The 18,631-nt window shown below is 50.8% G+C and overlaps 1 protein-coding gene across 2 annotated transcripts in view; it reads left to right on the top strand.

The window, feature by feature from the left end:
• Positions 1–18,458, top strand: part of B4galnt3 (beta-1,4-N-acetyl-galactosaminyl transferase 3) — a 99,995-nt gene extending 81,537 nt beyond the window's left edge. The window contains exons 11-20 of one of the 2 annotated variants that reach the window (XM_006237267.5): positions 419–528; positions 1,365–1,465; positions 1,696–1,757; positions 2,762–3,524; positions 8,341–8,657; positions 9,665–9,818; positions 10,036–10,108; positions 11,641–11,794; positions 12,305–12,431; positions 15,221–18,458. In XM_006237267.5, the coding sequence (XP_006237329.1) occupies positions 419–528; positions 1,365–1,465; positions 1,696–1,757; positions 2,762–3,524; positions 8,341–8,657; positions 9,665–9,818; positions 10,036–10,108; positions 11,641–11,794; positions 12,305–12,431; positions 15,221–15,329 (1,970 nt within the window). In that variant the 3' untranslated portion in view covers positions 15,330–18,458. 2 annotated transcript variants of the gene reach the window in all.
• The last annotated feature ends 173 nt before the right edge of the window (positions 18,459–18,631 follow it).

Here is an 18,631-nt window from a genome sequence, read left to right as displayed (position 1 = left end):
AAAGACGGTGACAGCCACATGTGTCGCCTATCTACAGTCCACGGTCGGGAGGATGAGGCAGGAAGATCCTGTCTCGTGAAAACTGGTTAGTGGAGCCATTCTTGGACCAAGGTCCGAAGTCCACTTAATGGGAGTACAGCAAGGTGAGGCCTTGTGGCCTCTCGAAGTGTCACTAGGCAGCGATCCACACTGTCCCTGTGTCTCTGCCCCGACCCCTGAGGAGTGGTGGCAGTTTCCTTGTGGCAGACTCAGCTGATAACCCCTGGATGGGGACCACAGTTTTCATCAGTGACTGTAAATGGAAGCTTCTTCAGTGGAGACATGGGGCATCTCCCTCAACCAGGAGCCTTTGTGGCCCTAAGATATCTGTGCTCAAACTTCTCCACACACTTCAATCCTCTTCCCTTCCTGTTCCCAGTGCCTCTGATCCCCAAGTCCCATCTGCGTCATGTTCTGCCTGATTGTCCCTACAAACCCAGCTACCTGGTGGATGGGCTCCCGCTTCAGCGCTACCAGGGCCTCCGCTTTGTAAGTCATGTCCCTAGACCAAGGAGGACTGGGAGAAGGCCTGCTGCCTGTGGCTGGGGGTGTAGGGGACAAGGGACGGACTAAAGCTGACTCTGTTTCTCATGTCCTTGCTCAGTAGATAGGATGGCCTCTCAGGTCCCTGGGCTGCGTTCCTGGACGGCTCACTAAGGTGGACTGTTCTGTAGAACTTGCAGATACCTTCTCGGCCTTAGAATCTGCCCCTCACCCCACCCCAAGTTCTGCAGCCTAGTGACTGCCCTGAGGGCCGCACAAAACCTATCCTGCTTGCCCGGTCCCAGCAACTGGGTAGCCATTCTAAACTCCTAGACAAGACACTTAGAGAAACGTTCTAGATGTGAATGGTAGCTTTATCTGTGTGGAGGCTAAGAGAGCAGAAAGAATATGATACACCCAGGTCGATACTGGAGACAAGAAGGGAGAGGTCAAGGGTCATGGCCAGGCCAGAGAGTAGGCGGACTGTAATTGAGGATATTTTTGATGGTGGTGAGCTCAGCCTGTGTTTAGGGGGCAACGGAAATGGGGTGTAGAACGGGCTCAGCATCATGAGATAAAGCCTCAGTGACAGAAGGAGGATTAGGTGGCAGAGAGGGAGCGGTCTCGATGGCAGCTAAGGGAGCCAGATGGCCCAAAGAGCTTCACTGTGAGCAGTTAGTTCTAGGGAGCCCAGAAGAGCAGACATGAGAAGACTGCGCGAGTCAGTGTGACTTTCAGCAGAGTGGCTGCCCTCCTCTCTCCAGGACTGGCTAGTCCAGGCAGGCTGGTTCCTCCCTAAGATCCCCCCCTCTGATGGCTGCCCTCATTTTTTCTGGTTTTAGGTTCACCTGTCCTTTGTTTATCCCAATGACTACACCCGCCTGAGCCACATGGAGACCCATAATAAATGCTTCTACCAAGAAAGTGCCTATGATCAGGACAGGTGGGTGGCACTGGGTGGGACAGGCGGGAGGACTTGGGGGCTCTGTAGGAGTCAGGAGAGCTGCCTAAGGTGGAGGGGGACCGCTCCACACTGAGGAGTCCTGGGGGGGGCGCCCTCCTCCTATGCGCATGTGTGTATACACCCTCACAGAACACGCCCCAGCCCCTCCATTGCCCTGGTAAAACCTGTGAGGAGTCTGGTGCCCATCCACATGTCCCTTCCTCCTGCAGGTCCGGCTTCCAGGAGTACATCAAAATGGACACGCCAGGCAAGCAGGGCCCGGAGCAGCCAGGTAGAGCAGAGAGTGCGGCTGAGGCTGCCGGGGCATGCCTAGCTGCGGGTGGTGGACGGAGGTCTCTTTCTAGGGAACATTGCAGCCATACAGTCTTGTACCTGAGGAGTTTAGCATGCAAAGCCTTTTGACCCATCTCCTCATCACAGTCTGGGGAGCAGAGAGCAGCACCCACACCTTCCATTTCAGAGCCACGTAGAGGGTGAAGCTTCTCATTCACTGGGGCAGCTGGAGATGTGGGTGGTTGTGGGGGACCCCATCTTTGATACACAACTGGGAAGCATGCTATAGAGAAGTTTTGTCCTGGCTCGTTCATGAGGAACGAGGTATGGCTGAGGCCCCTTGTTGAGACCTAAATGTTTCTGATACCAGTGAGGTACTTTATATAGTTCAGCTCACAACCTTCCGAGAGGGTTTTTTTTTTTTTTTAACCTTTTCCTTGTTAGCATATGTGCTTTTGTTTTGTTTGTTTTTTTTAAGATAGATTTATTTATTTATTTATTTATTTATTTATTTATTATGAGTACACTGTAGCTGTCTTTAGACACACCAGAAGAGGGCATCAGACCCCATTACAGATGGTTGTGAGCCACATGGTGGTTGCTGGGATTTGAACTCAGGACCTCTGGAAGAGTAGTCAGTGCTCTTAACCACTGAGCCATCTCTCCAGCCTCGTGCTTTTGGTTTTTAAGACAAGATCTCATGCTGGCATTCAAGGATAGCCAGGAATTTACTATGTAGACTAGGTTAGACTCAAATCTGTGATGGTCCCTCCTGTCTCTACCTGTGATTACAGGCATGTACCACCATGCTGCCTGTCAGTCTTGATGTAAATAACAAAACTGGGGGTAACTGAGGTAGAGTAAGTTGTCCAGGATCACCCAACAAGAGACCTCCCCATCCCCCATCCCCCACCGTGTGTCGCATGTGTGGCTGTGTGCTGTGCATGTTGAACACTGGAAGAGTTGAACACTCCTGAAATGAAGAATGGTTATTATTAGCAGGTTTGGAGGACGGCCTTCTAGAAGAATCCCAATACGAAGAAGCACCAGGGGAAATCCCCACCTCTCGAGACCGGAATGCTGGGACACAAGGGAGAAAACAAAAGACGACTTCCGCCCCAGGGCTGGGTGTCACTGACTACCACCTGCGGAAGCTCCTGGCTCGCACACAGAATGGTCCATTGGCACCCCTTTCCAAACAGAACTCTACAGCCACCTTTCCAAGCAGGACAAAGGACAACCCAGTCCGGCAGCCAGAGAAAAGGACAGGGAAAACTAGCCCTATGCCCAGTCGAGATTTAGGTGACAAGGTGGCCCGGAGGAACCTGCCTGTCATCCAGAGAGCCAGACCCACTGGTGACGGCCCTGGGAAGACTCTTGAGCAGTCCCAGTGGCTGAATCAAGTGGAATCCTTCATAGCTGAGCAGAGACGGGGAGACAGGATGGAGCCTCCGACCCCCAGCAGGGGCTGGCATGCGCAGGAGGACGTGGTCATAGCAGCGGACCAGGAAGGAGAAGTGGAGGAGGAGGAGGAAGGGGAAGACGAAGAAGAAGATATGAATGAGGTGTTCGAATATGTGCCTGTGTTTGACCCAGTAGTGAACTGGGGCCAGACCTTCAGCGCTCAGAACCTCGACTTCCAAGCCCTGAGGACCGACTGGATCGACCTGAACTGTAACACATCGGGCAACCTGCTGCTTCCGGAGCAGGAGGCCCTGGAGGTCACACGGGTCTTCCTGAGAAAGCTCAGCCAGAGGACCCGGGGGTAAGGTAAAGGGCTTCCCTGGGGCTGGGCCAGGGGTACACCGTTGCCCTCACGGCTGCCGTAAAGCGGGGTCCCTGCTCACCTTTGCTGGTATTCCAGGGTGTGAGAAGGTTGGTGCTCAGACTGGCAAGGTTTGGTAGTCTGGCATCTGCCCTCTGAGGAGGAGCTTGGGAAGAGAGAAGTGAGCAAAGCGGGCTGAAAGCATAAGGCCGAGCTTCAGATGGAAGGCTAGAAGGCTAGAGCTCTGTCCTCATCCACTGCCCTCTTGGATGTCATGCTGTGGCCCCTCCCATCCCTCATGTCCCCCTCCTTTATTTCTTTTCTTTTTTTTTTCTTTGTATTTACATTTCAAGTGTTATACTCTTTACTGGTTTCCTGTTCATAAACCCCCCCCATCCCATCCCACCTCCCACTTCTTATATAAAGGTGTTCCCCCACCCACTCCTTCCCCGCCCTGACATTCCCCTACCCTGGGCATCAAGCCTTGGCAGGACCAAGGGCTTCTCCTCCCATTGGTGGCCAACAAGGCCATCCTCTGCTACACATGCAGCTGGAGCCATGGGTCTGTCCATGTGTGTAGTCTTTGGGTGGTGGTTTAGTCCCTGGGAGCTCTGGTTGGTTGGTATTGTTCTTTTATGGGGTTGCAAACCCCTCCAGCTCCTTCAGTCCTTTCTCTAACTTCTCCAACAGGGATCCAGTTCTCAGTTCAATGGTTTGCTGCTAGGATTCCCCTCTGTATTTGTCATGCTCTGGCTGAGCCTCTCAGGAGACTGCTCTATCAGGCTCCTGTCAGCATGCACTTCTTGGCATTGGCAATATTGTCTAGGTTTGGTGGCTGTATATGTATGGTTTGGATCCCCAGGTAGGGCAGTCTCTGGATGGCCTTTCCTTAAATCTCTGCTCCAAACTTTGTCTCTGTATTTGCTCCTATGAATATTTTTGTTCGCCCTTGTAAGAAGGAGTGAAGCATCCACACTGGTCATCCTTCTTCTTGAACTTCCTGTGGTCTGTGAATTGTATCATGGGTATTCTGAGCTTTTGGACTAATATCCACTTATCAGTGAGTGCATACCATGTGTGTTTTTCTGTGACTGGGTTACCTCACTCAGGATGATATTTTCCAGTTCCATCCATTTGCCTAAGTATTTCATGAAATCATTGTTTTTAATAGGCGAGTAGTACTCCATTGTGTAGATGTACCACATTTTCTGTATCCATTCCTTTATTGAGGGACATCTGGGTTCTTTCCAGCTTCTGGCTATTATAAATAAGACTGCTATGAACATAGTGGAGCATACATCCTTGTCATATGTTGGAGTATCTTTACCCCCCTCCTTTATATTCCTTTTTTTAATCAGTCAAGATCTTTTCAGAGAAAATTTGCATACTATTAGTATGCTGGCATGTACAAAATGCTGGTTTTAAAAGAACCTTCACAGTAGAGCTCAGTTGCCACTGTGTCTCATAGTTAGTTCCAGGGCCCATTTGTTACTTTACTGTTAGCTCAGGTCCTGTGCGCACACCAACCAGGCAGGTGCTGCCCCACTGACCTGTGTCTTTAGCCCTTAAGTTACTGAGGCCTTGAATTCACAGTATAGTGCAGGCCTAGAACTTGAGCTCCTCTTGCCCCAGCCTCCAGAGCAGCTGGAATTACAGACCTGCACCCCGAGGCCTGAGAAAAAGGAAAGGAGAGGAAAAAAGTCCCCTCTGCTAATTATTCTAGAACAACTTTCCCACCATGGTTACTCCAGTGTGCTGTTCAACATGTAAATTATTTGTTCTTCAGTTCTGCCCATATTGCTCTGAAAGATTCTGCTTTTTTATGGATAATGATATAATGATATTCCATTCTCTCCATAAATCACTGTTGCTTGCCCATTCACTATGGATAAGCGTGTTGGTTTAACATTTCGGCGCTTGCTCCTGGGGCTACAGTGCACACATGAGAGCAGACGGCTTACACGTGCTGATGTCAGGCTCTTTGGGCAGTGGGACAGCTGGATCACTGGTCACTCCACTTGTACTTGTTTAAGGAATCACCATGATTCTTTCTTTAGTGGCCGCACCAACTTACATTCCTACCAACATGTAAGAGAGTCACTGTCTGCGTCCTCTCTAGGGGCCGCTGCTCTGTTATCTTATTTTAGTCATTTTGACAGCTCTCAGTCTTGCCAGGGTGGAGTGGTTTCGTTTTGATTTTACCCTGATGATTAGTGACACTGAATATTTTCTTATGTACCAGCTAGCCAGTTTTAAAAAGATTACTTGTTTTATGTGTATGAGTGTTTTGTCTTTGTATATGTAAGTACATTATGTATGTGCCTGATGCCCTCAGAGGCCAGAAGAAGATGCTGGATCTCTGGAACTGGAGTTACAGATGGTTGTGAGCCACCATGTGGGTGCTGGAAACCAAACCTAGGTCCTAGAAGAGCAAGTGCTATCAACCACAGAGCCACCTCTAGCTTTTCTTATCTGTTTGGGGTGTGTGTGTGTGTGTGTGTGTGTGTGTGTGTGTGTGTGTGTCCCCATGTCTGTGTCCCTTCTATGTCCTCTTCCTAAGTGCATATGCTACCATGCCCAGCCCTTTGTTTTTATATATGGCCTTGACTGGTCTGGAACTCGTTACTTACTATGAGGGCTGGCCTAGCCTTGGACTCTTAAAGCAAAACTCTTGCTTCTGCCTCCCAAATTCTGGAATTATAGGTATATACCTGGTTTTGGGGAGAGAGGAGGGGGGTTAAATATTATTTATTTACTATATATGAATACACTGTAGTATGAATACACTGTAGTTGTTTTCAGACAACTACAGAAGAGGGCATCAGATCCCATTACAGATGGTTGTGAGCCACCATGTGGTTGCTGGGAATTGAACTCAGGACCTCTGGAAGAGCAGTCAGTGCTCTTAACCACTGAGCCATCTCTCCAGCCAGGGAGAGGGAGGGGGAGGGGGAGGGGAGAAGGGAGGAGGAGGGGAAGGAAGGAAGGAAGGAAGGAAGGAAGGAAGGAAGGAAGGAAGGAAGGAAGGAGAGAGTGTTTTGAGACCAAGTCTTGTGCCTGGAATATAGATCCTGCCTGGTTATACAAAGGCTATCTGTCTGTTCTAGGGTAGAGAGGTGCTCAGTGGGTAAGAGCATTTACTATGAAAACTTTAGGGCCTGAGTTCTATCCCCCAGAAAGGTCTAGCATGTCATTGCTCAGACCGAGGCAGGTGGGTCCACTGAGATTTTCTCCAAATCTGTGGGGCTGTTTGCCCGGATGCCTAGTCTTCCTCTATTCCGACAGCCTTGTTCATTTGGCTTTTTTTTTTTTTTGCTGCCTGTGTGCTTTGAGGCTCCTGTTTACTCGTCCTTTGCTCAGAGCAATGTCCTGAAGCTTTACTGCTGCTTGCTTTTGTAGTACTGTCATTTCCAATCCTAAGTAGAGGGGTTTAAGCTTGGCCGACTTCCAGTTGTTTTTGAGTGGTGAGAAACGTGGGCTTGGCTTTCTTCATTCCTCTGCATGGGCAGTCCCCCGTTTCAGAAGCGGTTGTCTCCCAGACAAGGTGTGTCCTGCTGCCTTTGGTGCAAATCAGTTGGCTGTAAATGCCTGCTGTAATCCAGGTTCCCTGGCCCTCTCCATGGAGCTGCCTCTGAGGGTTGTTGTTGTGTTGGGTTCCCCTGTTGGGTGAGTTGTGTAAAATCCTCTCGGTGGATTTTTTCCCTTTAATCGGTGTGAGGTGACCTTAGTCTCTTCTGACTAGTTTTGGGTTGAGGTCTATGTTTTCGGATATTACAGCAGCACCTCTTTTCTGGCTTGTTTCGTTGGAACACTTTTGCCATCCTTTCAGCATAAGGGCGTCTTTATTTGATGGAGAGGCGTGCTTCTTGGAGGCAGCATAGATGAACAGAGTTTGCTGTTGTTTGACTTTTACTTTGATCCCATCCCTCCAGAGGCAGAGGCAGGCAGATCTCTGAGTTCAAGGCCAGTCTGGGCTACGTTGAGAAACTCTCATAAAAGAAAAAAAAAACATTTTTTATCCTTATTTTTATTATCCGTATATGACTTTTTGTCTATACGTATGTCCATATACCACATACTGCGTACAGTGTCTGCAGAGGCCAGAAGGTGTTGGGTCCACTATGCCTGGCATTACATATGGTTGCGAGCTGCTATGTGTACTGGAAATCCAATACGAGTCCTCTGGAAGAGTACCCAGTACTCTCAACTGCTGGGTCATCTCTCCAGACCCAGGATTTAGTCTCAGCTGTATGTCTGGGGGCGGGGGCAGGTATGTGGCTACAGATGCCCTCCGTATCTAGAAAAGCCTGGCCGATGCCCTGGAGCTGGATGACTAATTCACCTGGCATGGGTGCGGGCAACCAACTCAGGTCTTACAAAAGAGCAGCAAACACTTTTAACCACTGAGCCATCTCCCCAGTCCCTGGTTCCTGTATTTTAGTCCATTATATTAGCCTGTATTTTTTTTTTTGACTGAGGAATTGAGACCATTAATGTCCAGGGTTCCTGAAGGTGTATTAATTCCTATCATTTTGATGACTTTTCTTAATGTGGGCCAACTCCTTCTCAAGCAGTCTATCACCAAGGCTGCTCGTACAGTGAGCCTTAGCGCTTTGGGGCCTTAGTGACCATTGTGCTTCAGGAGCCGCACTTTAGACGAAGGAGACAGAGAGGCTTAGGGAGGGTGCATTTCTAATATGAGCCTCTACAGCTAACCGATGGCAAAGCAAAGACAAGAACCAGGATTTCCTGACAACTGGCCCCACAGACTTCTCCCACTGCCCTGTGCTCACCCCAGCTGCCCTCTGTGCCACAGGAGATACCAGCTGCAGCGCATTGTGAATGTGGAGAAACGCCAGGACCGGCTGCGTGGAGGGCGCTACCTCCTGGAGCTTGAACTGCTGGAAGGCCAACGCCTGGTGAGGCTCTCAGAGTATGTGTCCACTCGAGGCTGGCGGGGAGGTGACCCTGCTGGCCGGGAGGACACAGAAGCTCGGAACCTGCAGGGCCTGGTCTGGAGCCCACGCAGCCATCATAGACAAGTCTCAAATGCTCAGGATCCAGAGCCCAAGCTATGTTGGCCCCAAGGTTTCTCCTGGAACCATCGAGCTGTGGTCCACTTTATTGTGCCTGGTAAGCCCTTGCAGGGTGGGGTCCTGGTTCCTACCACAAGTTCTCCGTCTGTTTTACTGATTTGATCTCCCAACTGGATTTAAAAAACAAACAAACAAATTGAACGTCATTGTGTGGTTAGCGAACAGTGGAACTGAGATCTGGTGCTGAGTTGAGGCTAGAACTTTCTGTCATGTAGGCTTCCGGGTTGGAGGTGAGCATCGACTTGGGTTGTTGTTGAAGAAATAAGAGTGAGGGTATTATACAGAGTGGGATTTATTTGCGCGCGCACGTGTGTGTGTGTGTGTGTGTGTGTATGTGTGTCTCAGTGTGTGTGTGTGTGAGTGTGTGTGTGTGTGAGTGTGTCTCAGTGTGTGTGTCAGTGTGTGTGTCTGTGTGTGTGTGAGTGTGTCTCAGTGTGTGTGTGTCTGTGTGTGTGAGTGTGTCTCAGTGTGTGTGTGTGTCTGTGTGTGTGTGAGTGTGTCTCAGTGTGTGTGTGTGTCTCTGTGTGAGTGTGTGTCTGTGTGTGTGTCAGTGTGTTGTGTGTGTCAGTGTGTGTGTGTGTGTGTGTGTGTGTGTGTGTGTGTGTGTGTGGTATTGGAGATCAGATTTAGGGCCTGCCTCACTGTAAGGCACGGAGCCACACCTCCTACCCTAGAGTGGTCTTTATAATGAGAAAGGAAAACAGAAGACAGCGTGTAACAATGTAACCATGCAGGACAAGAGATGAACAGCATGAGCGGGTAGCTGGTCTGTTAAAGCTGGTCAGGGTTGCCATGATGAGTCTCACCCAAGACTGACTCCCAGGCAGTGCCCCAGGGGATGTGCAGGAAGCTGAGCTGTAGAAGTTCCAGTGTCTGGCGAGCCCCACCCCTTCCTAGGGTCTCTGGGCTGCCTGCTAATGGATTCTTGTAGTTACCTTATCTCCTGATAAAGGTTGATGGGGCTCCAGACTTAGGTTTGAGCTGAGAGATGTTTGCCCTTCCTTAACTCTTGCCATTTTCTTCTTGCCTGACCTCCCTGGATAGTAAAGAACCAGGCTCGCTGGGTGCAGCAGTTCATCAGAGACATGGAGAGCCTGTCCCAAGTCACTGGAGACTCACGTTTCAGCGTCATTGTCACAGACTATAGCAGTGAGGACATGAATGTGGAGATGGCTCTGAAGAGGTCCAGACTGCGGAGGTAAGGAAGACCTCTGGCTGCACTGCTTTTCCCGTTCCTGATGTCCCAGGACCGCTGCTCAGAGTCGAACTAGAGGCCATAGCTCTGAGTACCGATACCCAGCTGCTGCCCACAACCCAGCAGCAGCCACTGTCTTTATTGTGTGCCTTCCAGCTTCCTTCAGGGCCCCTACAGCTGAATCCTCACACCCGGCCCCACGTTTCTTCTCTTCCTGCAGCTACCAGTACCTGAAACTGAATGGAAACTTTGAGCGCTCTGCTGGACTACAGGCTGGCATAGACCTGGTGAAGGTAACAGGGGCTTGGGCGATCAGGAGACTAGTTAAGAGACAGAGGGTGTGAAGGAGTCAGCTGCTTGGCAGGGCAAGGGTTGGGACATAGGACTACGCTTGTCACATTCAACTACTGTCACAAGATAACCTGAGTGTCCTTGTTTGTTTCCTGTTGCTATGATAAACGCCGTGACCAAAAGCAGCTTGGTAAGGAAAGGGTGGATTGGTCCACACATCTGGATCGTGGTGGATCATTGAGGGGTGTCAGGGCAGGAACCGTGGAGAGAAGGTGCTTACAGTCTCCCCCTTTCTAGCGTGATCAGCTTTAATTTCTTAAAGAAGATTCATTTATTTACATGTTTTATGCATATGAGCGCTCTATTTGCATGTATGGCATGTATGCCTGCATGCCAGAAGAGAGGATCAGACAAGAGAGAGCATCAGGTCCCATTACAGATAGCTGTGAGCCACCATGTGGTTGCTGGGAATTGAACTCAGGACCTCTGGAAGAGCAGCCAGTGCTCTTAACCACTGAGCCATCTCTCCAGCCCATTTTCTCACTTTCTCATACAACTCCTCAGGGGAGGCACCAATTACAATGGTCTGGACCCTCCCACATCAATCATGGATCAAGAAAAGGCCACGCAGACTTGCCCACCATTCAGTCTGATGGAGACATTCTCTTCATTGAGTTTCCTTTTCCCTAGATGACCCTAGCTTGTGCCAAGTTGGGGGGGGGGAAACAAAACGAATCAGCACAGTGAATTAAATGAAGATGAAGTTTGTTACTTATTGTTTGTTGTGCCTAGAACTGTACTCAAGGCCTTGCGCAGACTAGGCAGGCACCCTTCCACTGAGCTATGGGAGCCTCTGAGGAAAGGTTCATCTGGTTCATGGTCACTTTGCCCTGTTGCTTTTGGGCCTGGGATGCCATGGATCATGGCAGAAAACACATGGCAGAGGACACCGCTCACCTCATGGCCCCAGTGAAAGAGAAACGTCTGGGACCCCAATATCCTTGTACCTCTTAGTGATTTAAATTCTCCCCGTTAAGTCTCACCTCCTACAGGTTCCACTAGTTCCCATAGCACCACAGGCTGGAAAACAAGTCTTTATCACGTGACACTTGGCAGAAACCTCCAAACGGTAGCAAGGAGTGTCCTTGGCACTACATTGCAGACCCAGCTCTACAGGGAACTCAGTAAATAATGAGGAAGTTTTTTCCCCGTTAGAATCCCTAGACTCCATAAAACAGGACAGGAGTTAGATATCGTGGGGTACATGCCTGTAACCCCAGCTCTCTGGAGGCAAGACAGGAGGCTCGTGAGTTAAGGCCAACCTGGACTACACAAATGCCAGGTGAGTCTTTGCAAGATAGCATGACTCTGTCTCAACAGAAAGAGAAAGTAGAAGAGGAGTCTGAATTCACCAGGTTCTGCCACAGAAGATGGTGGAAATCTGCCTAGTGTTTAGCTTTGTGTAAGCTGTCAGTGGCTCCAGCCTCCCAGTGCTGGTCCAGAGGTCTGCTGACCTTGCCTTCTCCATCCCCAGGATCCGCACAGCATCATCTTTCTCTGTGACCTGCACATCCACTTCCCAGCAGGAATCATTGATACCATCCGGAAGCACTGTGTGGAGGGCAAGATGGCCTTTGCCCCCATGGTGATGCGGCTGCACTGTGGGGCCACCCCACAGTGGCCTGAGGGTGAGTCTCGCCCTGGGCAAGGGAGGAGCATCTGACACCAAGGCTGGGAAAGTTTATGTCAGCATCTTTCCGTCCTGCCTTCCTGTCTCGTCTGAGCTCTGGACAGACCCCAGGCGCTACGGACAGCCACAGCGACAAGTGAAGCGGTGGCACTGTCCTCCTCCCCAGCATGCATCCATCTGACATCCGTGCAGTATCTGCTCCATGGATGCTGTGCCCAGGGAAACAGGAAGGTAGAGACAGGAAGTAGATGAGAAAACCACCTCTCAGCTGCCAGAAGGGCTGCTTGGGTCACATCCTAATCGCCGGACGACAGTCGGGTTGTGATGTTAGCCATGGTCACAGCTATGTTTGCCCCAAGTCCTCCTGGGGGGAGGGGACTTCCCTAGACAGGCCAGGGGCTTCCTTGGCTAGCATCTCTGTACCTGTGCCCCCCAGTCTCTGCCATCAGAGCCTGTGGGAGGGAACACAATGCCCAGCTCATCTCAGCAGTGTCTCGTCTGTCCACAGGCTACTGGGAAGTAAACGGATTTGGCCTCCTCGGCATCTACAAGTCAGACCTGGACAAGATCGGGGGCATGAACACCAAGGAGTTCAGAGACCGCTGGGGAGGGGAAGACTGGGAGCTGCTGGACAGGTGATGTTGGAGGAGGGTCTTTAGGGATCTGCTAGAGCTCCAGTGGCCAGAGCCACAGAACCTTGCTGCCGATTCCCAGGGCACAGGAAAGTAACCCTCCAGGAGGTTAGCGTCACCAACATGCTGGTTGTGTATCCCACAGAGGGGGATGATACGTCCGGTGTATGTCACAGTTTGAGTGGCTGGTTGTGTCGTCAGGGGCCAAGCAAGGGCCTGGAGCTAGATAATGAAAATGATGTTCTTAGGGCCCGCGGAGCTCTCGGAAAGATGAGGATTCTCCCAGCCAGGGACTGTGCTTTTTCCAGCCACAGCTGCTGGGGGAGAGGCCGAAAGCTGTAGAGGATGCTGGGAAACAGGCCAAAGGTCGGGAGTGAGTTGGGGTCAGCGAAATAGGCAAGTATGGATCCTTAAATGGCAATTGGATATCTAGGGGGTCTGGATTCCTGCAGGTGAGGAAGGAGGAGGGGGTTTTGAAAAGAAGTAATCGTCTCAGAGAAGGAGAGGGCCAGGCATATAGGGCATTCATTTGCTTAGCACGAGTGAGGCCTTAGTCTCAATTTAAACCCAGTACTAAAGAGAAAAGGTGTATGTACAATATATCCACAGGTGTGTGTGTGTGTGTGTGTGTGTGTGTGTGTGTGTGTGTGTGTGTGATTTGCTATTCTTTTATTGTTGTGACAAAGTACCTGACTGAAGCAACTTAGGGGAAGAAGATTTGGCTAGCGGGTTCATCGTCAGGGAAGGCATCTCAGCCTCCTGGAGATAGGAGCTCCTGACATCTTGGGCAGACTAGGAAGCAGAGAGAGGACTGGCCTGGAACTAAGACAGCCTAAAGCACATAACCCAGTGCATACCGTGCACACACTCGTACATTAGTGTCCTTAGCCCAGTGCGGTGGCTTATGCTGCTAGCCCCACCCAACCGGGAGCTGGAGGTAGGAAGACTCATTAGTTAGAGGCCAGCCTCGGCCAGCCTGGGCTGCACAGGAAGACACCACCTCAATCCCACATCCCCCCAGAAAAGAAAGGAAAGAAGAGAAATGGGAGGATGCAGGGAGCAGTGGATTCAGCCAGGAAAAGCGTTCTGGCCAGAAGCAGTGCTGTGCGGGACGCCAGGCTGTGGGAGTGGGGGGAAATGGTGGCACTGAGGATATTTCTCCCAAATTCTATGTGAGTCCTTTTTTGAGAGGTTTGTTCCCAAGAGAAGGGGAAAGAGAAAGAGAGGTTGTAACCTTGAGATATGAGCTAAAAAGGGGGAAGGGAGCCTGTGACTGCCGGAAGGGTGTCCACGAGAAGGAGAAAGGGATGAGACCAGAGGCACCATGGGCATGCTATTTCCTGAGGCAGGAGGCAAGGTGGGTTTTTATAATTGGCCATTGCTTCGTTCCCAAGGTCTCATTTCTCCTCCTTACCAAACTCCTGTACTCTGCATGGTTGTCTCCATTTCTCAGAAAGGAAACCGGTCATGAAGGGCAGTTGATTACTTGTCTCTTCCCTCTCTCTGTAAAGCATCAAAAGCCTAAAACCCAAGCCTGCTTTGATTTCCCTCTGGAGGGAAGAATAAGGAATGTTGAACTACTGAGAGTTAAAGGTGGGGTAGGGAGAGTTTCTGTCACATCACAGTAGACCCCGAAGCAGATGGGAACCCAGTGTAGCAGTTACTGTCTCGTATGACCTTCGTGCTGGGCTTTGTGCTTTGATGCAGACCTCCAAGGTAGTTCTTAACCCTCCTGCTGTCTTTGCGGCCTGAGGAAAGGGCTTCCTCTGGTTCCATCTAGCTGCAGTCCAGTTAGAAGTATAGGCCTCCTCGGAAAGAGACCCCACCACTACTGCCTGTGCAGATGAAAGCCTTGCCTAGCCTGTGCGAGACCCTGGGTTTGATCCCCAGCGCTGTGTGGCTTTACCTGTAATCCCAGTCTTTTTTTTTTTTTTTTTTTTTTTTTGTGGTTCTTTTTTTTCGGAGCTGGGGACTGAACCCAGGGCCTTGCGCTTCCTAGGCAAGCGCTCTACCACTGAGCTAAATCCCCAACCCCGTAATCCCAGTCTTAAGAAAGGTGAGAAGAATCTTTAGTTTGAGGCCAGCCTGGGTTGCATGATAAGATGATTTCCTCCCGCACCACAGACAGGAACAGGAGAAAAGTCTGTGGGTGGATTCTCCAGTTCCTGTCTGCTGATACTGTAAATGGAATAGGTGTGTGCTGGAAACTATTCTGAGGGCTGCAAATGTAAATCCATCATGTGTGTGTGTGTGAGTGTGTGTGAGTGTGAGTGTGTGTGTGTGAGTGTGTGTGTGAGTGTGTGTGAGTGAGTGTGTGTGAGTGAGTGTGTGTGAGTGTGTGTGAGTGTGTGAGTGTGTGAGTGTGTGTGAGTGTGAGTGTGTGTGAGTGTGAGTGTGTGTGAGTGTGTGTGAGTGTGTGTGTGAGAGTGTGTGTGAGTGTGTGTGTGAGTGTGTGAGTGTGTGTGTGCGAGTGTGTGTGTGAGTGTGTGTGTGTAATTAGAGGGGGCGAGTGTGTATATATAGATACACAGATTTATAAAATTATTGTCTTCTTTTAGAGAGCGAGATCTTTGACTCAGCTGTCTGAGTCACACAACTGGGATTTCATCCCAAGCAGACCGGCTCCGCTGAACCTGGCTTGCTTAAGGGAAGCAGCCAGAAAAAGGAAGGCAGGGTCTGACAAGCTTGTGGAAGAGCGGGTCCCTCAGGGGCCCAGCTGCTCCTGGGTGCCTGTTGCCTGGGTACTGTTGCGTGCCTACTTCTGCCGGCTCACACCGCCCTTTCCCCTGCAGGATTCTCCAAGCGGGCCTGGAAGTGGAGCGGCTCTCCCTCAGGAACTTCTTCCATCACTTCCATTCCAAGCGAGGCATGTGGAACCGTCGTCAAATGAAGATGCCGTGACCTGGGGGCCAGCGCTTATAGCTCCTTGACTTGCCGTTGACCCCAGTGCCCTGTTCGCTGCTGAGGAGGGACTCTGAGGAACTGAAGCCTCAGCCCTAATTGCTCTCTCTAGCGGGAGCTGTCTCTTCGTGCAGGGACGAGGGAGCGCCGAGGCTCCTCTGAGGCTCACTGAGTTGACAGTTGACAGACGGAAAGGATGGGCAGTGAGGGCAGGAGGACGACGCCTGCTTGGGTAGACTTCAAAGGTGCATTCCCACAGCCCGGCACTCCTCACAGGGAGTGGTGGCTGTGAACCGGGAACTTAAATGGGACAGATTTTATTTGGGGTGGAGGGTGGGGGAAAGGTGGGTAAATTTTTTTTAACAGAGAATGAAGACTTCTATCTAGACCCAGCATCGTCTGGGGTGAAACTGTGCATTGCAGACCTCAAGCCTACCCTGAGGTGCTGGTCCCATGCAGAGTACTTCCAGCTCCAGGCCCAGCCTGTGCCTTCTAAACCTGCACATCTCTCCTGGTGTCTACCGAATGGCTGGCCTTAACCCAATCGGGCCATTAACCCGACTCGGACAGACAGCGAGCTCCCTAGACTGGAAACCAACACTGATGGCATCTTCCTACTGCGCTGGGGTGTCAGGCGGGAATGGGTGGGCAGTGGGCCCATTCTCCTGAGTGTCTGACACGAGCTGTGTAGGACAGCAAGGTCAAGCAGGTAGAGAAGCGTCCCTTCTCCTTGGCTCTCCCGCCAGGTAAGGCCTGGAGAGAATGGGAAGGTGTCACCTAAGCTGACATGAGTAGCCTCTCAATTACTTAAGGGAGACTTAGGGGTGGACTCAAGCAGTAGAGAGAGTCAAAAAGGAAAGGACATCTGTACTGCAAGCCTCGTGCACTCCTGCAGAGGGAGCCCAACCTCCCTCCCTCCCTCCCTGAGGAGATGAGGTAAAACCTGGCCCTCAGGAAAAGGGCAGGGTCAGAGATGGGGAGGAAGAACTGGAAAATGGCTAAGTTTCAAGGAGAGCAGCCTGTACCCTCTGTCCCTCTGCTGTCACATACTTACCTGTGCTGATAACCCCAGTGCTCTCTGGCTGGGGACTTGCTGCTGCTGCTGCTGCTGCTGCTGCTGCTGCTGCTGCTGCTGCTGCTGCTGCTGCTGCTGCTGCTGCTGCTGCTGCTTCACCGGTGGTGCATTGGATGCTGGGTATTGAACTCAGTCTGTGAAGGGGGGTTTGGGGGAAGGGGGTTGGGACACCACCTTTCTGCTGTGAGAAATGGCTTGTGGGTATGCAGCAGGGCCACTCCAGAACCTGACTACTGTGCTGTGAATTAAGAGTGCAGCACTTGGAGCTGCAGGACCCACGTGGCAGGCTCTGAGTGCCAGGAACAGAGCTTGGCACATCCAAGGTGGGGCCCTCTGGGAAGCCACTGGGCCTTTCTCTTAAGCTATCAGAAGGGCAGGGTGGTTCTGTTTATGGGCTGTGGCTTTTTCTCACCCCTGCTCAGGCCCTCTGCCCTTTAGAAAAGGCACAGGAAGTAGGCTAGGGCTGCATTTGAACAGCTGGAGTGCCAGGCTTCTCCCTAAAGACATGAACTTTGGGCCTTGTGCTAGAAGCCACAGCCGATGGCAGCAGCCCTCCCATTCTGTTCCTGAGGACTAGGATCTCCCTGGGCCTCCCCAGCCCTGCTCACCCCCTCCCAGGTCCAGTGCCTTGCATTTGATGTCTGTTACCTCCTCACCATCTGCCTTAAGGGAAAGGAAAGGGCCGTGGGTGGGGAGAGGGAGGAGGGTATTAAAGTCAGCATCTTAGAAAACAAATGGCTGTTTTCTTCTTGCCCAATTGAGGTAGGAAAGGGTTAGGTGGGAGAGCCAGGGGTGTCCCTAAGCCATTTGTGTCCCTCAGCTGTCTGATCGGTGACAGGCTAAGGACCATCCCTTGCCTTCTGCCTTGACTCCTGGTTTGTTGCTTGCCAGCAGAAGAGACAAGCTTTCTCTGCTGCCCTTGGGAAGGACACAGCAGTGTCCTGACCATGTCAATGAGTCTCAGAAGACCAGGTTTAGTTCTGAGGTTGTGATCTCAGCTAGAAAACTCCCCCAAGACACCCCCACTGAGGAAGGTGAGCTAGAAAAGTGCAGCTGTAACCCCAACACTTGGAAAGCTAACAGGAAGATCAGGAGAGCAAGGCTAGCCTAGGCGACTTGGCAAGAAACTGTCAAAGTGAATAGATAAACATTAGAAAATCTTTCCTGTGTGAATTGAAGAAGCCCTACTAAGGCTTCAGAAGTGTGGGTTGGCCTTCCCAGTTATGTTTGAACTAGGCAAAATTTTTCAAGATTTTATTTTATGTGTGTGGGTGTTGTGCCTGCATGCCTCTGTACTACCTGTGTGCCTGGTGTCCAAAGAGGCCAGAAGAGGGCGTTAGATTTCCTGGAACTGGAGTTCATGTAGTTCAGGTGGTTGTAGGTCACCAGGTAGGTGCTGGAAATTGAACCCAGAATTTCTGGCAGAGTAGCCGGTGCTCTTAACCGCTCAGCCGCCTCTCTACTCCTTCCGCGCCCCTCCCCTTTTCTTAAATGTTTTTAGCTGGGTTTAGTGGTGTATGCCTTTAATCTCAGCACTCCAGGGGCAGAGGCAGGCAGGTTTGAACCCAGCCTGATCTACATAGTGAAATCCAGGCCAACCAGAATTGCAGGGTGTGACCCTGTCTCAAAAAAAAAAAAAAAAAAAAAAAAACCCAAAAACTTAAATGTATTCATTTAGAGTGTGTGTGGTATATGCTTGCCACAGTGCACACTGGAGGTCAGAGGGCAGCTTTCAGTGATTGGTTCTTGTCCCTCCTCACCATGTGGGGTGCCTCAGGCTTGGCCACAAGGGCCTTTGCTCACTAACCTTCCCACCAGCAGAAAATCTGTATTTTTGTTGTTGTTAAGATTTATGTTTTTCGGAGCTGGAAAGATGGCTCAGTGGCCAAGATCAACAACTCTTCCAGAGAACCCAGGCTCAGTCCTCAGCACCCACATGGTGGCTCACAATTGTCTGTAACTCCAGTTCTAGGAGACCTGACACCTTTACACAGACATACATGCAAGCAAAACACCAATGCACATAAAATGAAAATAAATTATTTTTAAAGAGAGATGGTGTTTCGTGTATGTTAATGCTCTGTCTGCATGTACATATGCACACCAGAAGAGGGCATTGGGTCCCATTATAGATGGCTGTGAGCCACCATGTGGTTGCTGGGTTTGAATTCAGGACCTCTGGAAGATCAGCCAGTGCTCTAACCACTGAGCCATCTCTCCAGCCCCA

The sequence above is a fragment of the Rattus norvegicus genome, chromosome 4 (assembly GCF_036323735.1).
Source record: "Rattus norvegicus strain BN/NHsdMcwi chromosome 4, GRCr8, whole genome shotgun sequence".
NCBI lineage: Eukaryota > Metazoa > Chordata > Mammalia > Rodentia > Muridae > Rattus > Rattus norvegicus.
This window is presented reverse-complemented; position numbering and strand designations above follow the sequence as displayed.